The 22886-nt window shown below is 37.8% G+C and overlaps 2 protein-coding genes and 1 pseudogene across 10 annotated transcripts in view; 2 read left to right on the top strand and 1 right to left on the bottom strand.

Moving 5' to 3' along the window:
- The window catches only part of PHTF1 (putative homeodomain transcription factor 1), a 65252-nt gene extending 52181 nt beyond the window's left edge, over nt 1-13071 (top strand). For all 4 annotated transcript variants that reach the window (XM_028488981.2, XM_007108794.4, XM_028488982.2 and 1 more), the window contains 4 exons: nt 9813-9968; nt 11080-11175; nt 11872-11997; nt 12535-13071. In XM_028488981.2, coding sequence (XP_028344782.1) covers nt 9813-9968; nt 11080-11175; nt 11872-11997; nt 12535-12555 — 399 coding nt within the window. In that variant the 3' untranslated portion in view covers nt 12556-13071. The remainder of the gene's footprint in view (nt 1-9812; nt 9969-11079; nt 11176-11871; nt 11998-12534) is intronic.
- LOC112063861 (glycine cleavage system H protein, mitochondrial-like) lies at nt 7664-8685 on the top strand (annotated as a pseudogene).
- An 8525-nt stretch (nt 13072-21596) lies between the features above and the next one.
- Nucleotides 21597-22886, bottom strand: part of MAGI3 (membrane associated guanylate kinase, WW and PDZ domain containing 3) — a 264648-nt gene continuing 263358 nt past the window's right edge. For 4 of the 6 annotated variants that reach the window (XM_024119937.3, XM_028488986.2, XM_024119936.3 and 1 more), the window contains one exon: nt 21597-22767. In XM_024119937.3, the coding sequence (XP_023975705.1) occupies nt 21671-22767 (1097 nt within the window). In that variant the 3' untranslated portion in view covers nt 21597-21670. The remainder of the gene's footprint in view (nt 22768-22886) is intronic. The other 2 variants (XM_024119939.3, XM_024119938.3) reach the window with 1 other exon arrangement.

Consider the following 22886-nt stretch of genomic DNA (forward strand, 5'->3'; position numbering starts at 1 on the left):
CAGTGTCAGTTGTTACTTCTCCTTTTTCATTTCTAATTCTGTTGATTTGAGTCTTCTCACTTTTTTTCTTGATGAGTCTGGCTAATGGTTTGTCAATTTTGTTTATCTTCTCAAAGAACCAGCTTTTAGTTTTATTGATCTTTGCTATTGTTTCCTTCATTTCTTTTTCATTTATTTCTGTTCTGATCTTTATGATTTCTTTCCTTCTGCTAATTTTGGGGTTTTCTTGTTCTCCTTTCTCTAATTGCTTTAGGTGTAAGGTTAGGTGGTTTATTTGAGTTTTTCTTGTTTCTTGAGGTAGGATTGTATTGGTATAAACTTCCCTCTTAGAACTGCTTTTGCTGCATCCCATAGGTTTTGGGTCGTCGTGTCTCCATTGTCATTTGTTTCTAGGTATATTTTTATTTCCTCTTTGATTTCTTCAGTGATCTCTTGGTTATTTAATAGTGTATTGTTTAGCCTCAATGTGTTTGTATTTTTTACAGATTTTTTCCTGTTATTGATATCTAGTTTCATCATTATGTAGTGTCCTTCTTTGTATCTTGTAATAGTCTTTATTTTAAAGTCTATTTTTTCTGATATGAGAATTGCTACTCCAGCTTTCTTTTGATGTCCATTTGCATGGAATATGTTTTTCCATCCCCTCACTTTCAGTCTGTATGTGTCCCAAGGTCTGAAGTGGGTCTCTTGTAGACAGCGTATGTACGAGTCTTGTTTTTGTATCCATTCAACCAGTCTGTGTATTTTGGTTGGAGCATTTAATCCATTTACATTTAAGGTAGTTATCGATATGTATGTTGCTATTACCATTTTTAAAATTGTTTTGGGTTTGTTATTGTAAGTCGTTTTCTTCTCTTGTGTTTTCTGTCTAGAGAAGTTCGTTAAGCATTTGTTGTAGAGCTGGTTTGGTGGTGCTGAATTCTCTTAGCTCTTGCTTGTCTGTAAAGGTTTTAATTTCTCTGTCGAATCTGAATGAGATCCTTGCTGGGTAGAGTAAACTTGGTTGTAGGTTTTTCCCCTTCATCACTTTAAATATATTATGCCACTCCCTTCTGGCCTGCAGAGTTTCTGCTGAAAGATCAGCTGTTAACCTTATGGAGATTCCCTTGTATGTTATTTGTTGTCTTTCCCTTGCTGCTTTAAATATTTTTTTCTTTGTATTTAATTTTTAATAGTTTGATTAACATGTGTCTCGGCGTGTTTCTCCTTGGTTTTATCCTGTATGGGACCATCTGTGCTTCTTGAAGTTGATTGACTATTTCCTTACCCATATTAGGGAAGTTTTCAACTATAATCTCTTCAGATAGTTTCTCAGTCCGTTTCTTTTTCTCTTCTTCTTCTGGGACCCCTATAATTCGAATGTTGGTGCATTTAACATTCTCCCAGAGGTCTGTGAGATTGTTCTCAATTCTTTTCATTCTTTTTTCTTTATTCTGCTCTGCAGTAGTTATTTCCACTGTTTTATCTTCCAGGTCACTTATCCATTCTTCTGACTTAGTTATTCTGCTATGGATTACTTCTAGAGAATTTTAAATTTCATTTATTGTGTTGTTCATCATTGTTTGTTTGCTCTTTAGTTCTTTTAGTTCTTCTTGTTAAATGTTTCTTGCATTTTCTCCATCCTATTTCCACGATTTTGTATCATCTTTATTATCATTACTCTGAATTCTTTTTCAGGTAGACTGCCTATTTCCTCTTCATTTGTTTGGTCTGGTGGGTTTTTATCTTGCTCCTTCATCTGCTGTGTATTTCTCTATCTTCTCGTTTTGCTTAACTTACTATGTTTGGAGTCTCCGTTTCGCAGGCTGCAGGTTCGTAGTTCTCGTTGTTTTTGGTGTCTGCTTCCAGTGGTTAAGGTTGGTTCAGTGGGTTGTGTAGGCTTCCTGGTGGAGGGGACTGGTTCCTGTGTTCTGGTGCATGAGGCTGGCTCTTGTCTTTCTGGTGGGCAGGACCACATCCGGTGGTGTGTTTTGGGGTGTCTGTGACCTTATTATGATTTTAGGCAGCCTCTCTGCTAATGGGTGGGGCTGTGTTCCTGTCTTGCTGGTTGTTTGGCATAGGGTGTCCAGCACTGTATCTTGCTGGTCGTTGAGTGGAGCTGGGTCTTAGCATTGAGGTGGAGATCTCTGGGAGAGCTTTTGCCATTTGATATTAGGTGGGGCCCAGAGGTCTCTGTTGGTCCAATGCCCTTAACTCGGCTCTCCCACCTCAGAGGTTCAGACCTGACACCAGTGTTAGACAGAGCACCAAGACCCTGTCAGCCACATAGCAAACCTCCTCACTGAGCCCAGGAATTTCTGATCTCTGCTAGGTGACCTAATGCGAGGTGTCCTGAGGCCTCTCTTACCTCAACTCTGAGGCAGAGCACTGCTTGGACAAGCATGGGAAGGAACGTCACGCAGACCAAGGCCTGTCCTTTGCTGGGGCCTTCACAGCAGGCCTGGGGCCTGGGCGCTGTTGGTTCAGAAGTGGCTCATTTTAATGTGCTCTGACCTAACATTGCAGCTGGTTTCTAGAAAGGGAACAAAAAACGCTGCATTTAAAAACAGCAGCCAAGCCCTCCCTTAACCTTGCCTGATCTCTGGGGAGGTAGTTCTAACCTGGAATACCGTTTTCCATCCCCTCACGTTTAGTCTGTATGTGCCTCTAGATCTGAAGTGGGTCTCTTGTAGAAAACATATGTACAGGTCTTCTTTTGTATTCATTCAGCCAGTCTGTGTCTTTTGGTGGAGTATTTAATCTGTTTACATTTAAAGTAATTATCGATACGTATATTCTTATTGCTATTTTGTTAATTGTTTTGGATTTCTTTTTGTAGGTCTTTTTTTTTCCCTTTCCTCTTTTTGTTCTTTTCTCTTGTGATTTGATGACTGTCTTTAGTGTTGTGTTGGAATTCCTTTTCCTTTTTTGTGTGTATATCTATTATAGATTTTTGGTTTGTGGTTACCATGAGTTTTGGTATAGCAGCCTATATATATACAAGATTGTTTTAAGTTGCTAATCTCTTAATTTCAAATGCATTTTTATTTATTTATTTATTTATTTTTAAAATATAAATTTATTTATTTTTGTTTATTTATTTTTGGCTGTGTTGGGTCTTCGTTTCTGTGTGAGGGCTTTCTCTAGTTGAGGCGAGCGGTGGCCACTCTTCATCATGGTGTGCGGGCCTCTCATTGTCGCGGCCTGTCTTGTGGTGGAGCACAGGCTCCAGACATGCAGGCTCAGTAGTTGTGGCACACGGGCTTAGTTGCTCTGTGGCATGTGGGATCTTCCCAGACTTGGGCTCAAACCCGTGTCCCCTTCATTGGCAGGGGGATTCTTAACCACTGTGCCACCAGGGAAGCCCTCAAATGTATTTTAAATATCCTGCATTTGTACTCTCTCTCCTCCTCTCACAATTACTAGTTTCGATATTATATTTGTTTGTGGATGATTTTGTACCTTTACTATATGTTTGCCTTTACTGGTGAGCTTTTCATTTCATACTTTTCTTATTTTTAGTTGTGGTCTTTTCTTTTCCATTTGGAGAAGTTCCTTTAGCATTTTTTGTAAAGCTGGTTTGGTAGTGCAGAATTCTCTTAGCTTTTGCCTGTCTGTAAAGCTTTTGATTTCTCCATCAAATATGAACTAGAGCCTTGCTAGGTAGAGTATTCTTGGTTGTAGGTTTTTCCCCTTCATCACTTTAAATATATTATGCCACTCCCTTCTGGCCTGCAGAGTTTCTGCTGAAAAATCAACTGATAACCTAATGGGGATTCCCTTGTATGTTATTTGTTGCTTTTCCCTTGTTGTTTTCATATTTTCTCTGTCTTTAGTTTTTGTCAGTTTGATGACTATGTGTCTCGGTCTGTTCCTCCTTGAGTTAATCCTGTATGGGATTCTCTATGCTTCCTGGACTTGGGTGACTGTTTCCTTTCCCATGTTAGGGAAGTGTTCAGCTATTATGTCTTCAAATATTTTCTTAGGCCCTTTCTCTCCCTCTTCTCCTTCTGGGACCCCTATAATGCAAATGTTGGTGCATTTGACATTGTCCCAGAGGTGTATTAACCTGTGCTCATTTCTTTTCATTCTTTTTTCTTTATTCTGTTCCACATCAGTGATTTCCAGTAGTCTGTCTTCCAGTTCACTGATTTGTTCTTCTGCCTCATTTTCTGCTATTGATTCCTTCTAGTGTATTTTTCATTTCAGTTATTGCATTCTTCAACTCTGGTTGTTCTTTATATTTTCTAACTCTTTGCTAATAACTTCTTGCTCTGTGCATCCATTCTTTTCCTGAGTTCTTGGATCATCTTTACAATCATTACTTTGAACTCTTTCTCAGGTAGATTTCCTATCTCCAGTTTACTTAGTTGTTCTTCTGGAGTTTTATCTTGTTCCTTTGTCTGTAACATATTCCTTTGCTGTCTCAATTTGTTTAAATTTCTATTTGTCTTTTTATGTATTTAGGAGAATAGTTAACATTTCTTGACCTTGGAGAAGTGGTCCGCTGTAGGGGATGTCCTGTGTGTCCCAACAGTACACTCCCATCTTGTTTCCTAAGGGCCAGGGACCAGTCCCAGGGTGAGTTCTGACCTGTGTTTTTGGAGTTAGTTCTGCAGGCCACGGGATTGTAGTCTTCTTGCTTCTAGTGTCTTCCTCCTGGTGGGTGAGGCTGGTCTAGAGGCTTGTCCAGGCTTCCTGGTGGGAGGGGCCAGTGCCTGCCCACTGGTGAGTGGAGCTGGGTACTGGCCCTCTGGTGGGCAGGGCCATGTCAAGGGGCATGTCTGGAGGTGGCTGTGGGCTCAGGAAGTCTTTAGGCAGCCTGTCTGCTGATGGGTGGGGCTGTGTTCCTGCCCTCTTGGTTGTTTGGCCTGAGGCGTCCCAGCACTGGAGCCTACAGGCCGTTGGGTGGGGCCAGGCCTTGGTGCCAAGATCCCAAGCGAGATGTCTACCTCCAGCCAGAGTTCACATCAATGAACACTCCTCAGTGTGTCAGCCACCAGCTTTTTTTTTTTTTTTTAAGATGTTGGTGGTAGGAGTTTATTAGTTAATTTATTTATTTTTGCTGTGTTGCGTCTTCATTTCTGTGCGAGGGCTTTCTCTAGTTGTGGCAAGTGGGGGCCACTCTTCATCGCAGTGTGTGGGCCTCTACGCAGGCTCAGTAGTTGCGGCTCATGGGCCTAGTTGCTCCGCGGCATGTGGGATCCTCCCAGACCAGGGCTCGAACCCATGTCCCCTGCATTAGCAGGCAGATTCTCAACCACTGCGCCACCAGGGAAGCCCACCACTGGCTTTTATGATCCTAGAGAGAGCCACAGCTGCCCCCCGCCTTCCCAGGAGACCCTCCAAGACCAGCAGGGAGGTCTGGCCCAGGCTCCTGTGAAGTCACTGCTTTTGCCTTCAGTCCCAGTGCACGCAGGACCTTGTATATGCCCTCCAAGAGTGAAGTCTCTGATTACCCAGTCCTGTGGAGCTCCTACCATCAAGCCCCCCTGGCCTTCAAAGCCAAGTGCTCTGGGGCTCCTCCTCCCAGTGCCAGACCCCTAGGCTGGGGAACCTGGTGTGGGGCTCAGAGCTCTCATTGCTTTGGGAGAACTTCTGTGATATAATTATTCTCCAGTTTGTGGGTCACCCACCAGGTTGTATGGGATTTGATTATATTGCGAGTGCGCCCCTCCTACCATCTCACTGTGGTTTCTTCTTTATGCCTTTGAATGTAGAATTTTTTTTTTTGGTAGCTTCCAGCCTTTTTACTGATGGTTGTTCAGCAGTTAGTTGTGATTTTGATGTGCTTGTGAGAGGAGGTAAGCTCAAGGTCCTTCTACTCCATTATGTTGTCTCCAATCCTGCTCCTGTTTGCTTGTTTCTTAATCCAGTCTCCCAGTTTTAGTGTTTTGGAATGTCTGACCCAGTTAAACTTAATTACTATAACTACAAATACTGTTTGGTTCCTATTTGGTTTATTTGTTAATTTTCCTTTTCCTCTTTTTTTTGGCCATCTTTTATTAATTAAATATTTTAAAATATTTCATTTAATCCTCTCTGTTAACTTTATATATATATTTACTACTATTGACCCCAGAGATTACAACATACATCCTTAGCTTATTACAGTCTAATAAAATTATTAATTTACCATGCTAGGACCTTACAACACTTTATGTCATTTACCCATTCACTTTTTTTTTTTTAATCCATTCACTTTTGTGTCACACATGTCCTTCATTTTAATTTTACATATATCTTAAAGCCATAAGATGTAATTATTATTGCTTTTTGTAGTTAATTATTCATTTATATTTACCTACATATTTACCCTTTCCATTACTTTTCATTAGTTTGTACATTTCTGTGTTTTTCTCTGGGATTATTTCCTGCCTGCTTGAAGAATCTGCTGGTGATGAATTCTCTCAGTTTTTGCTTGTTTGAAAATGTCTTTTATCACTTTCATGTTTGAAGGATATTTTTAATGGGTAGAGACTTCTAGGTTGCCAGTTACTTTCAGCACTTTTAGGTTGCTATTAGTTGTTACTTTCCTCCCCCTGCCCTCCCCCCCCACCCCTTAGTTGTAAGTAACTTGCTGGGGTGAATACCTGACCCAGACTAAACTAAACATATTCCCTCTTTTGCAAATTAGAAATGAAAACCTGAGGTATCAGTGGTGGACTTTGCAGAAGAAAGGTCAGAAGGGATCACTGGGGCCAGTAGCATTGGAAACAAGTCAGAGTTGTGGGGAGCCTGAATGGCCCTAGTGGAAGGGAGATGGGGAGGGCAGCTGCCTCCTGACTTCCTGATTTTCAAAGGCCCGCATTTAGTTTCTATGAGGGGTCTCTGTATATTTTTCATTAAATCTCATTTTACCTTGGGCTTGCTTTAGTAAACTTTACATTTCAATCAACAAAAAAATTTTGTAAAAACAAAAACTTTTACCTGAAAACTTGACACATAATAGGCATTTTATAATTGGTGGCTGCTGCTGTTATTCAGATCCTAAAGTGGAGTAAAGAGCTGATCCTCAGGATTTTCTAGTCATGCCAGTGGGATGGGCTGCATGTTTTAGGAGGCTCTGTTAGTCAAATGCAAATTTACTATTGGGTTGGTCAAAAAGTTTGTTCGGTTTTTTTTCCATTAGATGGCTCTAGTAGTGCTTAGTTGTCTAACTTCATTTGAAGCAATTTCATTAGATTGTATTGTGACAGCTGTCATTATCAGCCTGCATTAAAAAAAAAAAACTTATAAAAACTGGTGAATTTTTGTGTAGCCATATTGAATATGGAATATTGAAGATGGAAGAGAAAAAGCAACATTTTCGGCATATTATGCTTTATTATTTCAAGAAAGGTAAAACCACAAATGAAATGCAAAAAAGACTTGTGCAGTTTATGGAGAAGGTGCTGTGACTGATCGAACATGTCAAAAGTGGTTTGTGAAGTTTTGTGCTAGAGATTTCTCTCTGGACGTTGCTCCGTGGTCCGGTAGACCAGTTGGAGTTGATAGTGATCAAATCGAGACATTAATTGAGGATAATCAACATTATACCACACAGGAGATAGCCGACATACTCAGAATATCCAAGTTGAGCAATGAAAATCATGTGCACCAGCTTGGTTATGTCCATCGCTTTGATGTTTGGTTTTCACATAAGTAAAGTGAAAAAAATCTTCTTGACTGTATTTCCACATGCGATTCTCTGCTTAAACGTAACAAAAATGTTCCATTTTTAAAACAAATTGTGATGGGCGATGAAGAGTGGATAGTGTACAATAATGTGGAACGGAAGAGATCGCGGGGCAAGCGAAATGAACCACCACCAACCACACCAAAGGCCAGTCTTCATCCAAAGGAGGTGATGTTGTGTATATGGTGGGATTGGAAGGGAGTCCTCTATTATGAGCTCCTTCCAGAAAACCAAACGATTAATTCCAACAAGTACTGCGCCCAGCATCCCTGCGAACATGGCGCTGCGAGTGGCGCAGAGCGTGCGGGCCGCGGTCTGCAGCCTGTGCCCAACGCGCCCTGCCCGATGCGGCCCTGGGGACTGCGGGCGGGCGCCGTCCGGGTGCTCTGCTGTTGGATCGTAAATTCACAGACAAACATGAATGGGTAACAACAGAAAACGGTGTTGGAACAGTGGGAATCAGCAATTTTGCACAGGAAGCTTTGGGAGATGTTGTTTACTGTAGTCTGCCTGAAGTTGGGACAAAATTGAACAAACAAGAGGAATTTGGTGCTTTGGAAAGTGTGAAAGCTGCTAGTGAACTCTATTCTCCTCTATCAGGAGAAGTAACTGAAATTAATGAAGGTCTAGCAGAAAATCCAGGACTTGTCAACAGATCTTGTTATGAAGATGGTTGGTTGATCAAGATGACACTAAGTAACCCTTCAGAACTAGATGAACTAATGAGTGAAGAAGCATATGAGAAATACATAAAATCTACTGAGGAGTGAAAATGGAACCCCTAAATAAACTAGTTTGAAACAACTTAATCTAGCATAGTTGTCTTAAATTAGTGGTGGATAGATTTTTAAAAAGCAACTTTTAGCAAAAGAAACTACTTGCAACGATGTTGCCTGAAGAAAATACCCCTTAACTTCCTAATGATTTCAGATAAACACATGCATCTTTTTCACAACACCCTGTGATTTTTAGGCTAGTCTCCTGTTATAATACTCAGAATTCCTGAAATTATCTGTGGTAAAACTAGTTATAAAAATTATGTAATTCAAGGATAACATTGTTATCTTAACCTTATATAATATTGTAACTTGCTTACAGCCATCCCTGGATTTGGTCAACATACTCAATGAACTTGCCACTGGAAATAAATGGCAGTGGAGAAAAGTTTGTTAGTTGTATAGTGTCCAGTAAAGAACATTACTATCTTAATTTTGCAATATACTGTGTTTGCTGGTGCTATTTTTATACAGTGAAGCAACAGCCTTGCAGGAAAATAAGAAACAGTTTAATAATAAAATATTCAACTTCTTAAAAAAAAAAATACTGCTCCCAATTAGGCCAACTGAAAGCAGCACTCAACGAAAAGCATCCAGAATTAGTCAACAGAAAACACATAATCTTCCATCAGGATAACGCAAGACCGCTTGTTTCTGTGATGACCAGGCGAAAACTGTTACAGCTTGGCTGGGAAGTTCTGATTCATCCGCCACATTCACCAGACATTGCACCTTAGGATTTACATTTATTTCGGTGTTTACAAAATTCTCTTAATGGAAAAAAATTTCAATTCCCTGCAAGACTGTAAAAGGCACCTGGAACAGTTCTTTGCTCAAAAAGATAAAAATGTTTTGGGAAGATGGAATTATGAAGTTGCCTGAAAAATGGCAGAAGGTAGTGGAACAAAAGGGTGAATACGTTGTTCAGTGAAGTTCTTGGTGAAAATGAAAAATGTGTCGTTTATTTTTACTTAAAAACCAAAGGAACGGGCTTCCCTAAAAAAAAAAAAAAAAAAAAAAAAAACCAAAGGAACTTTTTGGCCAACCCTACTTTGAAAAATGGTCATCATATAATTGTGAGTGGGCACACTTGTGGTTAAAGAGTTTGGAAATACATTTGTCTTATTTCACTTATTCTGTTTTCTTCCCTTGTTCCTTCCAGACCCTTGCTGTCTCTCATGCAAAGAAGAAAATCTAGGAAACTTAGAGAAATACATAATTACTAATTGAATAGATAATACTTTGAGTATTAAAAGTCTCCTACTTTGAGTATTAAAATATTGGTATCTTGTAAATGTTTTTAAAGTTCTAGAGGAAAGGAGTAATTACAGATTTTAAGACAAGTGAAAAACTTAACTGTTTTTTGGTCCTTTTCATAGGTTCTCCGGGGACATAAAACTTTCCTAAATGATGCTTATAATTGGGAGTTTTTGATCTGGGAATCAGCTTTACTACTTTTCTTACTGCGCTTAGCCTCACTGGGGTCTGAAACCAATAAGAAATACAGCAATGTCTCAATATTACTTACTGAACAGGTATTGATTGGTCCTTGACAGTTTGATTCAGTGGTTACAGATGGTGTAATAAGATTTTTGCAGAAGATTCAGGGTTGAGTCTAGATTCTGTCACTTTCTAGCTATATGACCTTACACCTTACAAGTCACTTTGCAACTATATAATTGTTTCCTCCTTATAAAATGAGGATATTATCTTTCCCACCTGCTCCCAGGATTGGGTGCTACTTCATAGTATAAAAATTATTTTTGTTGGTGGTAATGGAGCATGCTTTTAATCTCATATTCTGTGTCAAGTATTAGATCTTTAGAGTACCTGTCATTTAAGGATGTTTAATAAGCTTCTTGACTTTCTTCTCTATCAGTCAAATGCTGAATACATTCAGTGTTTGGAAAATACTTGCTCTTTAGTATGTGAGTAGATATTACAATTGAGAAATGTTTCTTGTAAATACAGAGTAGTATAGAGTAGGGTTTTTTTGTTTTTAATTTCATGTTTATCCTTAAGTTTTAAATAAAAATACCTAATATCATTAGATTTTTTTTTTTTTTTGGTCTTAGAATTATAGTGGAGAATTCTTACCATAAGGGGAAAAACAAAGGATTAGTAAGTTAAAAGCAGCAATCTTCTTCCATTCCATGAATGTTTAATGAGGATGTTAGATTATTTGGGGGATACCAAGATGAATACGATATAGTTTTTGAACTCAAGGAGTTTACATTTTAATTGCTATAATTAATATAAAAGTTTGCATTGTTTTGATAAATTGCTTCATTGTTATTTTTTCTTCACTCCGGCTCCCCTGCATCGGCAGGCGGACGCGCAACCACTGCGCCACCAGGGAAGCCCGAGTTTACATTTTAATTGCTATAATTAATATAAAAGTTTGCATTGTTTTGATAAATTGCTTCATTGTTATTTTTTCTTCACTAAATAGCTTTTCTTTGCCATATGTGACTGATTAGGGATGGGGGTTTGGGTAGGTGGCATATGTGCTCTGAAGAAATAGCTACTGGAATTTTGAAATTTATTTTACTTGAAAACATTGCCCTCAAAATCTGCCATGTTGAATGAAATATATATATCTATCTTTTCCATGACATTTGCCCTAATCTCTATTCCTTCCCTTAGATTAATTTATATCTTAAAATGGAAAAAAAGCCGAATAAGAAAGAACAGCTTACTCTAGTAAACAATGTATTAAAGCTATCCACCAAGTTGTTGAAAGTAAGTAATACCCCGTGATACATTTTTACTACCATTTAATTAAATCAATGCTGTACTTCTTGGAGAGGACCCTAGTAACAGATAGATGCTGTGTAGATTCAAACTACCAACTCAATAGTTTGGGGTAAATGACTCTATGAGAAAAAGTTTCCCAACTTACTACCCAAGTTCTAGTGATTGCTGATGTCTGTAACATTTTAACATTACATTAAAAAATCACAAATAGCATATTGCTTGAATCCACCTTTAAAAACTTAGCTAGTGGAAAAGTAGGTGAGAGTCCATTACAGGCATTAATTTATTAATTTATTTATTATTTTTTAATTTTAAAATTATTATTTTTAATTGAAGTATAGTTGATTTACAATGTTTCTGGTGTACTGCAAAGTGATATCTATATTCAGATTCTTTTCCATTATAGGTTATTACAAGATATTGAACATAGTTCCCTGTACAATACAGTAGGTCCTTGTTGTTTATTTTATATACAATAGTCTGTATCTGTTAATCCCAAATTCCAAATTTATCCCTCCCCCACTTCCCCTCATTACAGGTTTTTTGAAGGTAGCTATTGAACATTAAGGGAAGAGGTTTTAAGCAATCATCCTCTCCCAAGACTGAAAAAAACAGTCCAGAAATCACTCATGGCTATTATGAAACCATGTATTTCATCTCAGTTCTTTCATGTTTTTGTAGGAGCTGGACACACCATTTAGACTCTATGGACTGACAATGAATCCCTTGATCTACAATATCACACGAGTAGTTATTCTTTCTGCTGTCTCAGGTGTTATAAGTGATCTTCTAGGATTTAATATAAGAGTAAGTGTGATTATCACTCTGTAGCATCTGCCTTAGTCTTAAAACTTATTGTATGTAGTAATCTTTGTTCTTCCCACTGTGTGTGTGTGTGAGACAGAGCGAGAGAGGGAGGGTGGAAGGAGGGAGGGAGGGACTAGCCTGGAAATAACTCTTGAGGTAGAGAAATAGACATTTGAAATAGACATTCAGCTTAGGTTTTCTCATTTTATGCAAGTACAGTAGATCGTGCTCTTGAATGGAACAAAAAAATCAAGTTTGAATCTCATGTCAATTTAATAGCGTGGGCTGGGTTGGCCTCTGATCTAGGGAAACGTACAGAGGCAGAATGAATGAAAACCAAAAACCCATGAACTGCAGTATATCTTTTTTGATCCTGGAAATTGTTAATGGTTTTTTCTCTATGATGTTCTATGGTTGCTGTTGTCACAGTTGGTACTTTTTTCTTATGTAAACGGTTCTTGGTTTACATGTAAGTGTACCTGTCAACCCCACCTATTTGTCATAAAACTAACTATTTTGTTGATTTTCTTTTCTTAGTTGTGGAAAATTAAGTCATAAGCTGAGTCATGTGCCCGGACTTTCTCCCCTTGCTGGCATCAGTGCTTAACCCATTAAGGAAAGAAATGACTGCAAACCCATGAGACACCCACCTGCTTGTTCACACGGAGAGGTGCCCTCAGCTCTACCCAATCTAACGAATGGTGTTTTCAGAGGAACAGAGCCTTTTCCAACTGGGTGTGCATGCTAAAAACCTGTATTTTCATGGTTTTCAAATAGTATGAATAGTCAGGAGACTGAAGGCTGTTGTGTTATAGTAACTTAAGGACAACTTTTTAAGTTAGGAAATTTATTCTGGGCATTTCAGTGTTGTGACAGTTATATATATTGGAAATAGTCTTTTGGGTAACTATGGCAGATGCCCAAAGCATGAAGCAAAATCCTTTATTGGAAATATGTAAATTCAGTACTTTTCTATTACAGTCTATAGAATTGGAGATTTCATTTCTCTAGCAAAGAGAGATCAAGTTTAAACTGTTTTAGGTTGAACCTGAATAAAATAACTTTATTGGAGAATTTCAGTTTCTAGGCCTTTTTGTTGTTGTTGAAAGAAAAAAATAACCTTTAAACTGTGATTTTCTGTTAAACTATGGAGAAAATTTTAATTAGTTTATAATTTTGAAGTTAATCCTAATAACTGTATAGTTGTTGGTGTAAGAGTTATGCATGTAATATGGCATGTAATTCAGCATGAGAAATTTAAGTCTATGCACACTCATCCGTGTCCACCATTAAACATGTTTTCCATTTAAATCATCTGAGCTATGTTTCCCATCACACTGCTAAGTGAAGCGTTCATAGTTTATCTGTTGTGAGACTCAATGTATTTAACCCTCAGTATAATCTCATGTCCTCGGTGTCTGTACTGAGCCAAGCTATGCCACTGATGATTTGGATTCTCTTATCAGTATCCCCTGTTACACATACATGCGTATACATATGTTTATGAAAACTCTAATAGTCTACATTTAATTCCTGCTCATTAAGTTACCCACTTTGAAGAATCTCTCGAGGCAAATTGAAAGCCCACATTTTAATGACAAGATTTTGTGAATTTTTAAATGGAAATAATTAGGAAACTTAGTTATTACATGTGAAGTATGTACATGCAAAATCAGTGTATCATTTACACATATCCTAATATGCAGGAAGGTTTTTGAGGTTTAAAGATGAATTTCTTAAGTCCAGGACTTGAGGTCAGACCTTTCTGGATTCATATCCTTGGCTCTGCTACTTATCAGCTTCATAGTCTAAGGCAAGTTACTTAACATTTTTGCATCTCAATTTCCTTACCTGTTTAATAAGGATAAAATAACTACCTATTAGTGTTGTTAAGGTTAAATGAGATTATCATGTAAGGTACTTAACATAGCATAAAGTACGTAGCCCTTAATAAATCCACAATAAACATTTGCAATTACTGTTTAAAACCCTTTAAAAGTCTTTTGCTGATAGATTCCTAACTGTGAAGATAGAAACATAGGGGGCAAGATTGCTGAACTAAAAGTGGATTACCAAAAATTTGCAGCCATTCCAAATACTGCGTGAGAGTTACAATTCCTTTTAAAAAGTAAAATCCCATTATAGTGATTTACCTTTGGAAGGAACTGATCTGTAAAGGCCCTTCAGTGTCTCAACAGATGGCTCATAGAAATCATGCTTTAACTATTTTCCATAAGGAACAAGAGCAGCTATCTCAAATCCAGGATTGAACTGCTTGGTGCAGATTTCGGATGAAGAAAGCTGATGCCTTTATCTTTTTCTCCTACAAAAAAAACCCACTGTTCTATTTTTATTTGAATTTTTTACACAGTGAATTCTTTAGCGTAAATGCAGTATTCAGAATAGTTTATTCCTGTGAGTTGTTTCGGTTATAGTTTTGATGGTGTATAATTGGTTTAAATGATTTTTCAGGTGGGTAAAATTAACTGTGTGGGTAGTTGCTCATGTCGGAAACTTGGGAATCATTTTTCACTCTTGCCTTTCTCATACCTCACATCCAGTCATCAAGTCTGTGAGTAATTATCTTCTAGATATTTTTCTAATCAGTCCATTCTTCTCCATCCCCACTTTCACCACCCTCATCTAAGTCAACACCCTTTGTTTTTGAACAAGATTCTGCTTTTCTGCCCCTCTCCCCCATGACCTGTTCATCTCAAAAGCTAATGTGTCTTTTCTGAAATGCAAGTCTCAGTCTCATCGTTTAGAATCTATTAATGGCTTAGTATTACTTTGAAGGTAAAAATCCAAAATCTTTTTAGCAAGGCGTATAGGCCCACCTTGTTGAGAAAGATTTTTGAATCTTTCTGTTTTTTCTGGGCATAAAATTCTAGTTTTAAAGATGTTGCTGCTCTACTGCCTCCTGGATTGCATTGCTTCTGACAAGAAGTCTGCTGTCATTGTCATCTTTGTTCTTCTGTATATAATGTCTTTTTTTTTTTTTTTTTTTAACTCTGGCTGCTTTTAAGGTTTTTATCTTTTTCATTGAATTTGTGCTATTTAGTTATAATGTGCATTGGTGTAGTTGTCTTCATTTTTTGTGTGTGTGCTTGGGATTTGTTGCACTTACTGGGTCTCTTGATGTTTAGTTTTCATCAAATTTGGAAAAATTTTGACTGTTATTTCTTAAAATAAGTTTTCTATACCCCAGTCTCCCACCTCCTGAGACTCCACATGTTTATTAGGCTGCTTGAAGTTGTCCCACACCTTACTGATGTTCGGTACATTGTCCCAGTCTTCTGTTTTTAATTTCTATCAAAGACAGAAGACTGGGACAACTATTTCTATTGCTGTGCCTCAAGTTCACTAACCTATTCTTCTGCACTAATTTGCTGTTAATCCTACCGAATGTATTTTGTCTATAGAATTTTGATATTGCTTTTTCATTTTTTTGTATCCTCATGTCTCTCTTTAACATGCTGTTTCTTTTCTCTATCTTGTTTTCATAATATTTATAATAGAAATAGTAAATAAGAACATTATAACAGCTATCATCTGTGTTATTTGGGGGTTTGTTTGTGTTGATTTATTTTTCTCCTCATTTTGGGTCATATTTTCCTGCTTCTTTACATGCCTAGTAATTTCTTAATGGATGTGAATTTTACATTGTTGGGTGTTGGGTTTTCATGTGTGTGTATTCTTTTAAATATTCTTGAGCTTTGTTTTAGAATGCAGTTAAGATACTTGAAAACAGTTTGATCATTTCAAGGCTTGCTTTTAAGCTTTGTTAGGTGGGCCAGAGCAGCCTTTACTCTGGTGCTACTTTTCTCCACAACTGAAGCAAAATCCTCCTGAGTACTCTACCTGATACCCTGTTCATGATGAGGTTTTTCCAGTTTAACTGTAGGAACATGAACTCTTCCCAGCTCAAGAATTTTTGGCCTGCTTCTTTTTGGTGGTTCTTTCCCTGTTGAGTATTTCCTTGTGCTGATCAATACTCACCTAAAAACTTGAAAGGAAACCTCTGCACATTTTTGGAGCTCTCTCCTCTCTGTGCCGCTGTCCTCTCCTCTCTGTGCCGCTGTCCTCTCCTCTCTGTGCAGCTGTCTTCTCTCTCTGGTACTCTGCCTGCCAGTTCTAGCTGTCCTGGCATCCCCAAATTCTTAACTCTCACCTCAACTCAGCAAGGCTGCTTGGTTCAGTTTGGATTCCCCCTTCCTACACCACAGCCTAGAAACTGCCTCTAAGTAATCTGGGGCAATCATGGGGCTCACCTCATTGAATTCCACTATCTTTTACTGCCTGTTGTCCAACATCTAACTCCCATTTTTTCATATATATTTTTCCTTTTTTTTTTTTTTTAAGTTGTCTGAGGTGGGAGAGTAAATGTTTTTCCCATCTTAGTAACTAGAAAAAAGTTTACTCAATTGCTCAAGCCAAAGGCTTAGGGTTTATTCTTGGTTCCTCTCTTCCCCTCCGTATCTAATCTACCAGCCAGTCACGTTGGTTCTGTGTTTCCTCCGCTAACAGACTGAGCCTCCTTTGCGCTTAGCTGGATTACTGTGCTGACCCTTGGTTCCCGTCCCATTCTTGCCTCTGCAGTCGGTTCTCCACAGCCACGTGAGTGAGCTTCAAAATATGGAGACTCTATCATTCCTACTTAAATCTTTCCTGGCTTTCCCTATGCTGGCCTCCAAGGCCCTTCATTATCAGGCCTGCTTCCCTTTCCAAATTCCCCTCCTCAGTACCTGACAGCCACACTGGCCTCCCTGTGTTCCTCCGTTATACCAAGTTCTTTCTTATTTCAGACTGTGCCTGGAATATGTTTTCTTAAGTTCTCCCCTGAATGGCTTCTCAGCTGTCAATTCCTTAGCAGGACCTTCCCTGAGTTAAAGTTGTTCCCCATCTTATCCTTGTTATCAGTTATAGATGGTTCTGTTCATTTCCTTCATGGCACTTACCAGAATCTGATTATCTTGTTTATTTTTTGCCTACTTGTTTCTGTCCTTCCCCACTAGAATATAAGTCCCTTAAGGCAGGAATTTTTGTTGTTGTTGTTTTTCACTCCTAGGTCCCCAGAATGCAGAAGAGTACCTGACCCCATGATAGGTACGTAATATAAATGCATAGAATACATGAAGAATAGACCTCAAGTAATTTACTGTTTATGTAGTTTTTCTTTTTTTTTCTTCTGTTAGGATGGAAGAGTTGTAGTCTCAGTGCTTCATTTATTGCTGTATAATAATTTCTAGTAGATTGGACTTTTGTTTTGATCTCCCAAAAGGAGTGATACTTTAACATTTACTTGCTACTGAGAAATTAAATAAACCAAGATGTAAAAAGAGAACTAGATTAGGCCATACATACATTTAATTGAAATAATAATAACCATAGATGGATAAGAAAAATACCTATTCAGCTACTTTTATAATTTGTATTGGGAAAAATTCTATCTCCTAAAATCGCTATGGAGGTATGATGTCAAACTTCCTAAGTATGTACATTATGCCTCATGTATAATGTAAACACTTTGGAAAGTTGAATAACCAAATACTTGCCTAATTGGGGTATGGTTGTCTTAACTTTCAGAGACAAGTAGAAAAGTTCTAAATACCAGGATGTCCTCCAAAGTATAAGCTTACGGGTCTGTGTTTTTAATTTTGGTTCATTGTATCTAGAGGTAAGTGAACCTGTGCACTGTAAAAGTAACCATCTTTCAAATTAATGAAATTCATTTTCAAAATTTTTTAGTCTACACACTCTATAATGGGCCAAATGGGTCTTACTCCCAAATATAGTGTATGATTTGGAATTATCAAGAAGTAAATTCATTAAACTTAATCTCATCTATACAGCTGTTGACTAGTTTGGTCATTTAAAGTAATCCTTTGCTTCTTGCAGTTATTGGTGCCCATCTTGAGTAATGAAGTCTGAATTTCACAAATGTGCAATAATTCCATTCCTTTCCTGCAGCACACCCTGAGCCTATATGCTGTAATAAGGTATTACTCAAGGTAGTTGTTGTTTATTAAGGACAAAATAAGCCTCTTGACTTGCTATAAACATTTGCTAACAGTTCTGCTTGACTTTAATGCAAACATTGTAAAATAGACAAATACCCACAGGATTCTTTGGAAAAATATAGGTTCAGGCTAAATTAAAGCACTTGGTTATGTTTTTGTATTTTAATGTGTATGTGAGAAAGGTTCAGAGTTCTTTGGCAGAACTCTACTAAATTCTACTCTCGATAAGCCTTTATACTCCCTTCTTACACTTAAGGCTCTACTTGCATAGAAACTTTGAAAACAGATCCAAGTTAGTGGATATCTTAGACTCAGTCAACTGAAGCAAAGATTATAGAGTTCATGTCATAATTATGGCGTGCTTTAAACCAGTCATTGTATTGCTGAAAAACCTTAATAGCATAAGCAGTAAAGAGCTGCCTAAATAAACAAATCTGTTATTGTTTAAAAAGCACAAGTAGTTCTTAGCACTGGAGCATGCCAGGATGATGTAAGAAGTTGCTCTGATATATTCTTCACGCCAGACTGAATCATCACGTTTCGTGACTGAAGTCTGTTTACAACAGTGTTCCTTAGTTCCTGGAGCTCACTCTGGACTAAGCTTGAGCTTAAACACATCTCTGTGGAGGTCGGTAGTTAAGACTGTCACACAGTTTAACTAACAATTTGAGTAGTCCTTGCTTTCTTAAAACCCAATTCTCTTTGACTGTTGGACACATTAAACATGAAGCTCTTCATTAGTTCACCTTGAAAAGCATTTGACTTTTTCTACATGAGAATATCTGACTCTTTTAAAAAAGGAAATAACCAAGGTATGCTCAGGTAGAAATAAAAAGCCACATGCTTTTCTGTGTCCAAGACTTCTGAAATAGGAGTTGACTGTGCAAAAGCTACTTGACCCCAAAAATTTAATGTACGGGGGTTAGAAGACAATATTTAGGCTCTTACTCACTAATCTCTCTAGGGAGACAACGTGATAGCATCCCAGAACTTTTTTGCTGTTATGACCAGTAAGAAAATACGTCCACTAAAACAACAAAAAAAAAAATGATTTTGCTGCCACCGCAGGCTTTGCTAGAACACACATCATCTCCATGGTGGGGCTCGGGGTTTGGAGTTTATTTTCAGTGTGAGTTCAGTAATGGCAGGCGGGAATTAATTTTTCTCCTCAAGAGTAGAGTATTCAGTTAACCATGGTCTTGAACTAGGTTTTAGGCATTATTCATTCCAAGAATTTTAGTGAAGTCAGTCAAGTCAAAATAATTCACTCTACAAGTACAACCTAGAGTAAATAAAATGATTTAAAAATAATGTGAAATGCCATAGTCTGATGAAATAGAGTTTGTGACCTTGTGGTACACAGCTATGTCCATTAGAAATGTCTGATGACAATTTCCAGTAAGACAAGTCCATTTCTTTCCCTGACAGTGTAAGAAAGGATTTTAGGGGGGTAGCAAATTATTTATGCAAAGCTATTTTCCTTACAGTGAAAGGTATTAAGTAGGTATAATGATATTCAACTCAAACTAATTTTGAGCTTTACATATAGATAAAAGTATAGCTATACAAGTCATCATTGTAAGAGTCTTTCTGATTGTAGGACTTTGAATATTTGTTACTTGTAGGGACAAAAATCTATTTGAGGACTCAGACCATGATGAGAATTAGCTCCACAAATAGAAAAAGCAACATTACATAAACCTGACAGTAAAAGAAATGCAGGCCATGAACTGATTTTTGTTTTTTTTTTAATATCTATATAAAAAATAACGAGCGATTTACAGGTCTCTTTCTCTAATCAGAACCTCAAGTGTATATATAAAGGTACTGTACAATATATAAACATTTACAACCAGTACATCCATATTTTGCTTAGCATTCCAAGGCCACATTGCTAAGTCAGTACAGAATCAGTACAGTGACAGGTTACTTAGGAAAGAGCCACATCAGACTGACAACAGATGACATCAAAGTTATGTCGCAGTTAACAATAAAAATTGGATTTTTATCACTAATAATTGTGGACTACAGGGAAAATAAATCATTTCTGTGATACTAAATTCTTAGCATTTATCAAGCCTTCTAATTCTTCTCTATTCAAGTAGTTACAATAGGTGGGTAAATATAGTTCTGGATGAAAAGGGGATTTCAGAAATCTCACTCTGGGAAGCATGTCTTATCTACAGGGGCTGATTTAGTTGTTATATTAAAGAATTTCACAGTCAGACTCTGAGAGGGAAGGACCTGGACATGATGTGTTTCACAATAACAAGATGAACCCAGGGTGACAGAACAAGTGTGTTCAAATACTCCAGAAAATGGTTTTATTCTGAGAATGTTCCTTTATTTATAGATGCTACTGAATGCTGCTTCCCGGGGCTGAGAAACCCGGATCTATTTTATGGAGCTAAAAACTGTCTCCACCTTCCAACAAACATCTTTAATTAGACTTTATAAAAGAATTCTGAAAATCTGTACAAGCTAAGCAGATGTTTACTCTCCCTTTCTTGTTTGTAAATAGGTTAATGTAGCTAGATATTAAAATTAAGATCTAGCAAGGACTGTCTACCACCACGTTTGTTCTCACTTGCTTGTGAGCCGGTCTCACACAGGTTCTGCTTCTCAACACTCGAACTTGTACAGCTGCTGCCCGATGAGTTGGTACCTCATCTGGCAATGGACCGTGAAACTGGTTTCATGATTAAGTGCCTCTTCAAATATGTATTATGTATTAATGACTAATGACTTAGAAGTTGGTTCAACCAAAATATCCAGAAATAGAAATATGGTAGTTTTTCTTCAAATAGCAATAAGCAATATTTCCACATGCTTCTTTGTGGTTTCATAATAAAATAAATGAAATAAAAGGGTGATCTGAGATGCTATAACACATTAGAGTTGGATAACACAGCAGGAGGTGAAATCTTAATCGACTGAAGTGCTTTCTCATTTGAACGTTCATTTGTAAATAACATCTTTAACAGTTATTTGAAATACCTTATCCGGCCGAATTAAAATAAACAGCCATAAGAAAGTCAATATTTGACTACATTTTTTTTTTTCTTTCCAGTAGTGATGTTTGGGAGTTTTATTTTTAAACGGGGACGTCATCAGTAAGCTGTTAGGAGAGGCAACTGCCATCTTTAATGATGAGTTAACAATCTCTTCTTCTGCAAGGGCTCAAATATTTCTCTCTGTAAACATGCAACATGCTATTGAGAATATCAACTTCCAAGCCAAACCTAGTTTTTTCATTACTGTGGAAATATCTGAGTGAGAAGGATAAAAGACATGATACAGTAGATATAACTTGGCACAAATATAAAGTGAGTTGTGACCACGTTGTGAATATCAACATGTCATTTGTTCAGACACTCATGAAGATGAGCTGGGCGGCCTGAGCCGGGAGTGTCCGATGAGCCCGTGGGTGCGGCTCCTTCCTGAGCGCAAGGCGGGCAGCCAGCCAAGGAGGACAGTGGGTTCTTAGCAATCCTGCAGGCCCTTCATGCAGCCTAGGTAACTTGATGCTCAAATTAAAAGGTACTTATGTGTGTTTCAGAATTCCTGAAAAAATGATTTTGGGGGAGGGAGGGGAACACTGCTTTTTAGTAGGAAAAGATTACAACTTGTTTTTCTTTGTTTTATACTAAAGGTCACAGTCGCCTCTCAGCCACACCAGTAGTGCCTGTGGCTCTACTTGCACTTGGCACCTTCCAAGGCCCTGGAGTTATTGTTGCTTTCTTAGCTGGAGAACCGCTTTCAGGTTTGAACCCTCCGCGCTCTTTGTTTTTGTCAGCTGCCTCTAGTTCTTTTCTTTTGTGATCTTCTATTTTGTTTAAAACCATTCTTTCTTCAGGTTCCTGCTTTGGCTTCTTTTCTGATATTTTGACATTTTCTCCTATTTTATCTTTACTAGAACTTGTTTCTACTAAGATTGCTTTCTTTCCTTTTTCATTTTCCGATATAGCTCTACTAGTAATGTTATTTGTCTTTTTGGATGGAAGAGACTTTTCATCCATTCTCTTGCTTTTTTTCTCTGGAGACCTGGTTCTGTTTTTTCCAGGCTGACTCGGATTTGTATCTTTCCTGATAACACCTGATCTTTCTTTCCCATCTGACGTCTGCTCAGCATTGTTGCTAGCATGGCCCCCTACTCTTTGGTTCGCATTTGATTGGTCTTTGCCTCCTTCAGTTTTTTGCTGCTTCTTTGGGCTTGAAGACTGTCCTCTGCTTTTTCTGCAATGATCTTGTCCAGAAGCTGCCCTGGTGCTGATCTGACTACTTTTATTCTCTCCTTTCCTGGGGCTGAGTGATCGATCTCTGGGTCTTCTTTTGGGGTCATTTTTTAGAGGACTGGGAATCTTTTCTAAATGTTCCTCTGAATATCGACTGGCTGACTTTTTGGGACTAGCAGATCTGCCTCTTGGTGTGACACCATTTTCTACTTTCAAGAGATTTTTCTTATCACTGTGCCCATGACTGTTGGATGGATCCCTTTTATTCACATTTTTATGGAGAAGAGACTGATGTTTTACATCAGACTGATTTTCATTTAAAGTGCTTTTCTTTTCAGGCACAAAGTCCTTTAATTCTTCTGCCTTTTCACATATCTGAACTCTCATCAAAGATTCTTCAATTACTGGCACACGAGACTCTTCAAATATGGAAGCAGAATGTGCAGATGGGTGAAATGGTGACTGTTCATCATAAATCACATTGGAAGATGAAGGGTTATTAATATTCCAATCACCTAAAAAAAGTGATTTGAGTAGAAAATTATTAAATTTTAGAATTATAAATAGGAACAATTAAGTTTTGATTTTTTGATAGCCATTTGAATTTTACTGACTGCTTAAACAAACTGACTGG

The sequence above is a fragment of the Physeter macrocephalus genome, chromosome 4 (assembly GCF_002837175.3).
Source record: "Physeter macrocephalus isolate SW-GA chromosome 4, ASM283717v5, whole genome shotgun sequence".
NCBI lineage: Eukaryota > Metazoa > Chordata > Mammalia > Artiodactyla > Physeteridae > Physeter > Physeter macrocephalus.